The 10,716-nt window shown below is 51.7% G+C and overlaps 1 protein-coding gene across 1 annotated transcript; it reads left to right on the forward strand.

Moving 5' to 3' along the window:
* The first annotated feature begins 2,475 nt into the window (after positions 1–2,475).
* Positions 2,476–6,405, forward strand: LOC135806138 (uncharacterized). Its single transcript, XM_065320293.1, has 2 exons — positions 2,476–5,294; positions 6,300–6,405. The coding sequence occupies exons 1-2, from the start codon at positions 2,476–2,478 to the stop codon at positions 6,403–6,405; spliced, it is 2,925 nt and encodes a 974-aa protein (XP_065176365.1).
* The last annotated feature ends 4,311 nt before the right edge of the window (positions 6,406–10,716 follow it).

The following is a 10,716-nucleotide window of genomic DNA, read 5'->3' on the forward strand; positions in this document are numbered from 1 at the left end:
CGAGCCAGCGGCGAGCAGGAAGTCAGGACATTCAAAGTCGATGGGGCAGGCAGTCAGAAGCGTAAATAACTTTGGCTATAGCTTTTGACACAGTTGCAAGTTTTCAGCCGACTGGTGATTTGGACGATGGAGACCGCAGCGAAGAGAAAAAGAACTCACGCTTTCCAAAACTCTTGGAAGAAAGGTCGACCCTGGCTGAAGCTTGTGAAGACGGCGATGCGGAACTCGCTGTCGACGAGGAATCTGGAGATGCTCATGGCAATCAAGCTTGATGTTCCTGCCGTCGCCGACTTCAATTACGACAAGGCTATGGCTGCATGGCATTCTGAGGTGACTCGGCACAGTACGACTGCAACGTCAACCTCTTCTGAGCGGCGGGACCTGGCCCGCACACCCAGAGCAGCAACGCCAGCAGCCACCCCAAAAGGTGCTGCAGCCCCCCCCCCCCCCCCCCCAGTGCTCTATTATGTGAACATGTTCGTCCTGCTACTAGCACTACTTGTATAATATTATAAATTAGAAAACAGAATTCCTTTTTTTCAAATTGTTAAATCAGAATCCAATGGAACTGCTTTGCATTCTTCACGTAATGTCGTTTACCTTCTACGTTTGCGGACTTTGATAGTTCGCCTTGTTCTCTAAAATTTCCGATTTCCGGTAATAAATTCGCCTTTCTGTTTTCCTGCGTTTTGAGCAGGCTTTTTGGTTGTTTTTCTGTCGGATGATATGACCCGGCTTGACCCGGCTGGCCTGCATGCGCCAGGTACACTCTGACCGGGCTGTGTTGAATGTCTAGAGCAGGCCCTGGGACCGTCAGGCAGCGTGATGTCCGTCGCCTGGAGTCCTTTCACCTGCAGTGCGTGCGCTCCATCCTGAAGATAAATCGTGGCTGGCAGATCGAGGAGCACATCTCCTCTCTCCAGGTTCGCAGGATGTGGGGCGATATGGAGGAGATCGCGGATAAAGTCAGAGTCCGCCGACTTCGATGGCTTGACCACGTGTCCCGCATGCAAGATCGGATCCCTCGTCAGCTGCTGTACGGTGCGTTACCCTCCAAACGTCCACCGCATGGACCCCGTAAGCGCTGGAAGGACTCCGCGAAGTGCGACTTGATGGCTGTTGGCGTTCCTCTGGAGCAGCTTGGTGACATCGTGCAAGATCGACAGGGATGGCGGGTCACCTGCCGTGATGCTGTCGACGCTATTGTCCAGTCCCGCATGGAGCCTGTGGCGAAGCCCCTCATCTGTGGCACTTGTGCGCGCAGTTTTCGTCGGCCGCAGGATATTGCGAGGCACAAGTGTAACGCTGTTCACGCGCGCTGAGTATGGCGTTCCCCGCCCAGTGGACAACACAACTCCTGGTCTGCCCCGTATGGGGCCACATAGCCAGTCATGGCAGTGGAAGAAGGAAGGGAAGGTGAGTGTGTGTGTGTGTGTGTGTGTGAGAGAGAGTGTGCGCGCGCATGTGTGAGTGTGTATGTGTTTGTGCGCATGCATGAGAAAGAGAGTGCGTGTGGGTGATTGGATAAGTGCGGGTGTGTGTGTGTGTGTGTGTTTGTGTGCGGTAGGTGTGAGGACGAAGGAATGAGTATTGTGGGCGTACGCGCGCGCGCGCGCGCGTGTGTGTGCGTGTGTGTGTGTGTGAGAGAGAGAGAGAGAGAGAATGTGTGTGTGTGCGTGTGTATGTGTTTGATATTTAGAGAATGTATGTGTGTGTGTGTGTGTGTGAGAGAGAGAGAGATTTAGAGAATGTGTGTGTGTGTGTGTGTGTGTGTGTGTGTGTGTGTGTGTGTGTGTGTGTGTGTGTGTGTGTGTGATTTAGAGAATGAATATGTGTGTGCGTGTGGGTGTGCGTGGGATATAGAGAATGAATGTGTGTGTGTGTGTGAGAGAGAGAGAGAGATTTTAGAGAATAAATGTGTGTGTATGTGTGTGTGTGTGTGTGTGTGTGTGTGTGTGTGTGTAGTACTAGTAGTTGGAGTAGGAAGCACTTTTTTGAGCTCTGCTGGTTCACAAGTTTGCTTAGCTATAATATCCCCAGGGGTGGCCTAGGGCCACCCCTGGCTAGGTTGTGAGTATGGTGCGTGGAGACTTGGGAAGCAATGACGGGGCAACGCCTGATGTTGCCACTTGCAACCCGCCACGTACCCACAACACCTGCGACGGTTTTGCAAACCTCCAGGTAGACCCCCTTGCACGAAGTAGGAGACGGAGAAACGAAGCGTTTGTGTTGAAGTTTTGTACCTGGAACGTCAACAGCTTAGTGGAGAATGATGGAAGCATCGAGACAGCTCGTCACGAAAGAAGCTTGCCCGTCGCGGAAGACAAAAAAATTCAAATTGTTCTTCACCAAATTCAAAATTTGAATTTCTCAGTCGCAGGTCTTCAGGAGACGAAATGGTTCGGCGATCACGAGTATTTGATCAGTGGAGCGTCTGTTCTAAATGCAGGACGCCCCGTCCCAACAGAGCGAGGAATGCCCGCATATCGCGGCGAGGGAGTTGCAATCGTTCTTTTAGGTTTGGCCCAACGAGCGTGGAAAAACGGCGGGTGTCAGTGGCGAGCTGTCAGCTCGCGAGTTGTTGTGGCGAAACTGCTGTTTGGCGATCAGTGGCTGCATGTCATTTCCTGCTACGCTCCAACGTTCGCGAGGCCTCGCCATGAAAAGGAGAAATTTTATGGCGAACTTCGTGATTGTCTGTTATCCATCCCGGAGCGCGATTTGTACGTCGTACTTGGTGACTTCAACGCCCGTGTTGGCAGCTGCCCAGGTCATGAAGAGGACGCATGGAGGCAAGTGCGTGGTCCTTATGGCGTTGGTACCATGAATGAAGCTGGTGAGGAACTGTTGAGCTTTCTATCCATGTTCAACTCTCGACTCTGTAATACGTACTTCAAGAAAAAGGACATTCATAAAGTTACGTGGCAGCACCCACGTTCACAGCACTGGCACTGTATTGATTATGTGATCACTCGGCAGCGGGATTTTCAGCGCTGTACAGATTGTCGTGTGTACCGGTCTGCTGAGTGTGGGACCGATCACAAACTTGTTGGGCTAACGTTGTCACTTGGTTGCCGCCGGCGTTTCTACCCGCCAAAGAGCAAGGCCCCTGATCGCCGTCGCTTTGATGTATCCCAGCTCGGACCTGCTGACCCAACTGCATCAGAGGATGATGATTTAGTAAGGCAAGCAACTGTGGCGGAGTGGTACCATACCTCATCCGACTGTTTGCAAGACGCTGCACCAGGGACCTCAGTTCAGGATCAATGGAGTTCACTACGGGACGCCACAGTTAAAGCAGCTACATCTGTCCTAGGCAAGAGTCGCCGTCGTCAGCCAGATTGGTTCTCAGCCAGTTCCGCCACTCTCGAGCCTCTCCTTGCACATCGTAACACTCTATTCCAGAAATCTTTAGCAGATCCATCACCTCTGGTCCGGCGAGAGTTTGTCCGCGCGCGCTCAGCTGCAAGGGATGCTGTACGCAGTGCTAAGGAGGACTGGTTCCGTAAGACTGCGTCTGATGCCGAATCTAGGAAGTTTGGGTGTAAGGCTGTGTGGAACAGCATCCGGGATCTACAGACTGCCCGGCGCGGATTGATTCCCACTAAGTCGTGCCTGATCAAACAGACTGATGGCTCACCATGCTCGTCCGTTGAGGCACAGCAGAACCGCTGGTCTGAACATTTCGAAAACCTGCTGAACCTTCCAAGCGGCTTTGTCCGATCTGAAATTGACTTGGTCCAGCAGCGCAACATCATGGAACACCTGGCCACCCCACCCACTGCTGAAGAGGCCCAGCGCTGCCTTCGCTATCTTACGAACGGGAAAGCTGCTGGAAGCTCCGGCATTCTACCGGAAATGGTCAAATACAACTGCGACCTATTCTATGCCAATCTGTTTAAGCTCATTACCGCGGTTTGGGAGGAGGGCGTAGTACCGCAAGATTGGGTGAATGCTGAGATAATACCGATACCCAAGAAGGGTGACCTCACTAGCTGCGACAACTGGCGTGGCATCGCACTCCTCGACGTCATTGGCAAGCTGTTCGGACGCCTGCTGCAAAACCGATTGCAGAAAGTCGCCGAAAGTGTGCTGCCTGAATCACAGTGTGGTTTCCGGAAAGGTCGCTCCTGCACGGACATGACGTTTGTTGTTCGCCAGGTTGTGGAGAAGTGTCACGAGCACCAATCCAAGGGATTCCTGGTGTTTGTCGATTTGAGGAAGGCATACGATTCTGTTCCGCGTGCTGCACTGTGGATTGTCCTGCTGAAGCTGGGAGTCCCGGAGCAACTGGTCAGCCTTCTGAAGTCTTTTCACGACAACATGACAGCCACGATCATCGTTAATGGTTCCCCCACTGAAGGCTTCCCAGTGTGCAACGGATTGCGCCAAGGGTGTACAATGGCACCAGTCCTTTTCAACTTGTTTGCTGGTGCAGTGATGGAACGTTGGTGCGCACGCGTCCAAGAGCGTGGAGTGTCTGGTTTTCCACTCCGTACCTGTGCCGATGGTCAGCTTTTCAAGAGATCTAAGCGTGGTAATGATATGGTCATCACAGATGGTGAGTTTGCTGATGATGCAGCCTTGTTTGCACCCAGCCACTCGGATGCTCAGCGTATGCTTGAGATATTTGCGGAGGTCAGTGGAGCTTTCGGGCTGTCTCTCAACATGGCAAAGACAGTGTTCATGGCTGTTGGGCATCAGATCAACGACAGTGACCGTACCCCGCTAAGCGTACAAGGCAACGCCATCCAGCATGTCAGCCAGTTCACATATCTCGGCTCAGTGGTAACACCAGACGGACGATGCCACACCGATGTGTCCAACCGCATAGCTGCTGCATCTAAGGCCTTCGGCAGCCTCTACTCGTCAGTTTTTCGGAACACTTCACTAACATCCAAGACGAAACAACACACGTACACATGCTGTGTGTTGTCGGTGCTGTTGTACGGGGCTGAGAACTGGACACTGTTGCGTGCCGACATACGTCGCCTTGAACAATTCCACAACCGCTGCGTTCGTGTCATTCTCGGCATCTCGCGTTCCAAACAGTGGGAGGACCACCTGTCATCTGCCTCGCTGCATAGAATGTGCGCTACAGAGCCAGTTGCTGACATGGTTGCCCGTCGACGGCTGCAGTGGCTTGGCCACATTGCCAGGATGGACGACCACCGGCTTCCAAAGACAGTGTTGTTCTCGTGGCTCCATACTCCACGCCCTGCTCATGGCCCCAGGCGTCGATGGCGTGATGTGGTACGCGATGACCTCAAGGCGTTGGGTCTATACACCGGTTGGTACGACCTCGCAGCTGAACGTGGCGAGTGGATCCAGTCCATCTCGGATGCTATTGTTGCACGGCGCTTACGCCTTGAAACGACAGCCAAGTCAGTGTGTTGTGCGATCTGTGAGCGACTCTTCGCCAGTGAAAGCGGACTTCGGCGGCACAAATGCAGGGAAGAGCGACTGAAGCCGATCCATGAACAGGCCGGTGCTGTGTTGTGCGAAACGTGCCATCGTTGGTTTGCTAGCCGAGGTGGATTCGCTGTGCACAGCTGCTCTCCCAGTCTTGGTGACGCTCCAGTTCCAGAGATTGTTGCACCTCGCCCACCTGATTGCAGCCAATGTCATTACCACTGCCACACCTGTGACCGCTGTTTCCGGAGCAAAGCTGGGCACCGCCGGCACAACTGCAACTCCAACCGCAGAACATGCAGCTCTGGCTCTGAGCGCCGCACCATCCCATGCCCGACCTGCTCTCGGAAGTTCACACGTCTCCAGTACCTGGCTCAACACAAATGCAAGAAGTAACTCTGCCCTCCTTGCCTCTTTGAGGCACTGCATCACCTTTAGGTGGCAGTTTCAAGGTTCAAGGTGTGTGTGTGTGTGTGTGTGTGTGTGTGTGTGTGTGTGTGTGTGTGTGTGTGAAAGAGAGATTTAGAGAATGTGTGTGTACGCGCGTGCGAGTGTATGTGTATGTGAGAAAAGGGAGAGAGTGTGGGTGTATGTATCCCTACACATTACTGCATGTTTTCTCTGTGTGTTCTTCACTGCATGCTTACACATGCACACCCCCATTTGAATTGTATACATACATGTACTTTGTGCTTTGGAATTATCATGTTATGATTCTATTTCCTTCTCTCATAATATTATATTCGTTCTTAGCAGGAACCGGAGGTTTTCCTCTGGTGAGAAGGCAGAATTGCCTGTGCTCTAAACGAATTCAAATAAAAGAAACAAACAAACAAACAATGATTGTGTGTGTAATGGTGTGGGCATGTGTGGATTTGGCATTTAAGTCCCCAGCTCTATTCTATATCATTCACGCCGGAACTGCTGCTGCATAGCCCCAAGTCTGAAGACTTAGCAGCTTACTTCACCCTGCACCTGACTCTTGCGCTATGATACGCGTCGCCCATGATACCCCTCAGAATTTCTCACCTTGCTCCCCCTTATGTTCTGGCTGCCCGTTTTGGAGTCATCAGTTGCCTGATGATCGTAGTAATACGTGAAACTCAGAGTTTTACAAAGCTTCCAATCTCTCTCTTGTGTATACAGTACATACACGTACATGTACGCAGAGTCAGTTTGCAGACTTCCCGTCACTATCTCGTCCGTCCCGGGATACCAGATAACGGCTGATTCACTCGCATCTTCTGCTACATTATACATGTACTGTATCAGTGTGAGTAAGAACTTTGAAGAAGATGAGTTCGAGAATACAATAATGTATTGCCATGATTTCTACCCTGCTTTTCATTGAAAACACCGAATTCCTGGCAAGTTCTGCATGGAGGTGGTGTTCCGCCTTGGGAAACTGCCGAAGTCAAACTTTTCCCGCCTGCATGAGATGAGATGCGTTGACGTTGAACAGGTACGTTTCCTGTCGACGCCTGACCCTGGCCATCACTGAGAGCTGGGCACGCATTAGATGGCTGCAGAGACTTGTCAGATGTGGGATATTGATCAGGTAGGTTTGCAGTTGCATCACAGTAATTATGCCGGCATAATCTGCCGGTGCCTAGTATTTACCGCCATATTGCCAGATGCGTGTTCACCACCCAAATTATGAATAAGATACTCAGGTACAGGTTGAAAAAACTCGCGAATTCACGGGGTTTTCCTGCCCACTTACGTAAAGTTGCTCAAATAGTAGTGACACGATTGTCATCGTCACCCACATGTAAGTATCTTGGGCTACACATCGATGAGCACCTGACCTTCCGACCCCTTATCTCCCAGATCCGTGATGACATCAATAAGAAGCTAGGCGCTTTTAGGCGAAGCAGAGACAACCTGGACAGTAAGGCTCGCCGAGCTTTCTATCTCGGAGTTATACAGAGCAAATTAGAGTACGCCAGCACATCATATGTTCATTCATTACACGCTGCAGAATACGATAAGCTTCTAGGACTGAGCCGCCGAGCCGTTCGTATTGTATTTGCCTCCCCTTCCCGTGCTGACATTGAGCTCATTTTGCGTTGTCACAACCTCCACCTACTCAGCCTACGCCTCACTCTTTTAAAAGCTATTCATTTTTTACTTCGAAGTACTTTTCGGTGCATCAGGTCCCTTGGCAGCCCCCCTCATCTCCCAAATATTCACGACCCGAACTGATGCTACCCACACTACCTCCCAAACCAGAGGCCAAACATTCAGTAGTCTTTTTCTTCCCCCTCCCCCCCCCCCAATTCATGTCCCGGTCAGGCCTCTACAGTCTCTCATTTCTTCGTGCTGACCGCTATAATGCACAACCCACTATCATACGATCCCAGCGTACCTTGCCTGCTTTTCGCGCTAGCTGCTCACAATTTCACCTTGGGCACCCTGTAAGAAGGCCATAGGCCTGTTGGGTATACCCAAATAAAATAATAAATACCACTACCGGCACTACTACTGCTACTAACAGATTCACTGTTACTACTAACACTAGGAATAGGATACACTTATCACCTGCTATTATCACGCTGCTGCTGTTAGGTGTTATGTCCATCATTGCTTGTTCATGTATATAAGAATGCATTATGGCAAGGATCATTGCTTATTCCAAGAATGACTACTGAAGTTAGTTGGACTGTTACACTGGTAGCAAGAGGATGGTTTTTCTTTTCGTCATGTTCGGGCTATGCGCAGTGGCCGCATTAGTCGCCTACGGTATATTCGAGATTCAGAAGCGTCTGAATCACCTTATCGCACTCGGTCAGTGCGATGGATCAGATCAAACGCCAAGACGTGCTCCAGCTCCCAGCGGAGAGAGGCCACGCATGCGCCATGTTAAAGGGGAAGTATACCCTAAAATCAAATTTTCACCAGTTGTAGTCTTCGGGGTGCTGAGTCGAATGGTCTTGGTCCGAGGAAGCTGAGACGCTCCCTTCCTACTTGAATCCCAATCGAACTCGCGCACTTCCACCGAAACTGGGTGACTGCGCCCTACTAGATGGGGATTTGTATGCAAAATGTCACTAAAAGCGCCATTTCGTTCTTATAAAAGCACGGATGACCGCGATTGGCCCATATGTTGTAGTCTTTTGGACGCTGAGTCGACTGGTTTTGGTCCGAAAAGGCTGCGATGCAGCGTTCCTCCTTTATTCCCAATCGAACATGGTTGAAGAAGCGGTCACGTGCTCCTGCGTACACCAGTCACCTGGTCACCGTGCCTGCAGGGTACAACTTACTAGCGTGTTTGACCTTTTTTGGGTGCAGTCCTGTCACTCGAGTTGAACTCGAGTTGAACCTTGGTGTGAAAGTTGTCGCCTGCTGGCGCGGTGACCAGGTGATTTGGGCACCCAGGAGCACGTGACCACTTGTTCAACCATGTTCGATTGGGAATAAAGGAGGAACGCCGCATCGCAGCCTTTTCGGACCAAAACCAGTCGACTCAGCATCCAAAAGACTACAACATATGGGCCAATCGCGGTCATCCGTGCTTTTATAAGAACGAAATGGCGCTTTTAGTGACATTTTGCATACAAATCCCCATCTAGTAGGGCGCAGTCACCCAGTTTCGGTGGAAGTGCGCGAGTTCGATTGGGATTCAAGTAGGAAGGGAGCGTCGCAGCTTCCTCGGACCAAGACCATTCGACTCAGCACCCAGAAGACTACAACTGGTGAAAATTTGATTTTAGGGTATACTTCCCCTTTAAGTCTCCGCCTGTGTTTCGTGGAGATACAAGAGAGTTCAAGGAGTGGGCCTTCGCCATCGAACTCGCCATGAAGTCCCTGCAGCTGGACAACGCGGAGGAGCGCTTGAGCTACGCGGCGAGTTTTCTGGAGGGCAACGCTCGTCTTTGGTTTATCGCCTCTCAGGAGGCAAACACGCTGTTTTCCGACTGGCCAGACCTGAAGAGCAAGCTGGGAGAAGTGTACGACCCGGTTTATGACAGGGAACAGGCGCGCATCGACTTATTCGCTCTTCACCAAGATGAGACTCTTGACGAATACATCAACAAATTTTCGCGGCTTAGCTTACAAGTTCCCGAGCTTGATGACCACTCCAGAGCTATCTTGTTCACGCGTGGGCTGGCTCAGGGCCTAAGCGGTGAGGTACTTAGGGAGCATCCGCAACATTTGGCCCAAGCCATACGAGCTGCGGTCTCAGCAGACCAGTCGATGCGGCTAGCCCAAGCAAGCTACGCCAAGGCAGTGCGCGCACCAGGGCATCAGAGGCGCCAGCCTGGACCCTGGTCAAGCCAACCAACACCATCCGGTGGGAGAGAAACCAGGGAGCCAGAGGGTCGTTCAAGGCTGTGTTTCACCTGCAGGAAACCCGCCCATATTGCCAGATTCTGTCCAGAAGGAGGGAGGAACGCCACAAGCAAGCCTTCTTTAAACGATGGACGCCAGTAAGGAAGGGAGTGCGACTACTGGCGAACACGAGAGCACCCAGGAATAGGCCACGAATCAAAGTTCAGAACAAATTCAGCCCCTTAGCAAATGAGGAACCACGCCTCGAGGAAACCGAAATTCAAGCCTCGCCTGTCAAGCATTCGTCACCTGATACTGTTGGCCGGCCTAATGAAGTAACCGCCAGCACAGAGAGCATTTCCGCCGACAACGAACACGACCTAATGCGCGTCCAGGGCAAGATAAATGGACGTCGCGTTACCATGCTACTGGATTCTGGGTCAACCCACGACTTCATTTCAACTGACCTTGTCAAGAAGCACAACATCTCCACAACAACCGGTAGCGACGTCCTGAACGTCACACTTGCTGATGGATCGGTCCGCTCACAGCCTATTACGAAAACGGACAGCTTGAAGACCGCAGTCGGCGACTTTAGCGAGCACCAACAGTTCCTAGTATTCCCTATGACGCGGTATGACGTGATCCTCGGCAAACCATGGCTGACCCGGACGAACCCACAGATCAATTTTCGTACCAATGAAATCAAGCTGGAGGGTGGATCCATCATCTGTCAACCGAGTGAAAGTGATGGCACGGACAAATCCAACCCACCGATCGAGACGTTCCTCATCTCAGGGAAGCAGGCTAGGCATGCAATGAGAGGTGGCGCAGAAGGAATCCTAGCGTATGTGACAGCAGATCCGGACGAGCCACAGACGGTGGATAGTCCGGGTAGGGAGGATCAGAAGGATTTCAAGGACCTGCTGAAGGAGTTCGGGGACGTCTTTCCCGATGAGCTTCCAAACAAGCTGCCACCCAGAAGAGGCGCAGATCACGAGATAAAAACGGAAGAAGGAGCTAAACCGCCAT

The sequence above is a fragment of the Sycon ciliatum genome, chromosome 1 (assembly GCF_964019385.1).
Source record: "Sycon ciliatum chromosome 1, ocSycCili1.1, whole genome shotgun sequence".
In the NCBI taxonomy this organism is placed as follows: domain Eukaryota; kingdom Metazoa; phylum Porifera; class Calcarea; order Leucosolenida; family Sycettidae; genus Sycon; species Sycon ciliatum.

Excerpts from the sequence above, each read along its gene's own strand:
- LOC135806138 (XM_065320293.1), top strand. The coding sequence starts at position 2,476 with ATGCCCGCATATCGCGGCGAGGGAGTTGCAATCGTTCTTTTAGGTTTG. Across the intron at positions 5,295-6,299 it reads TTGGGTCTATACACCGGTTG|TCCCCAGCTCTATTCTATAT; the intron begins GTACGACCTCGC and ends TTGGCATTTAAG.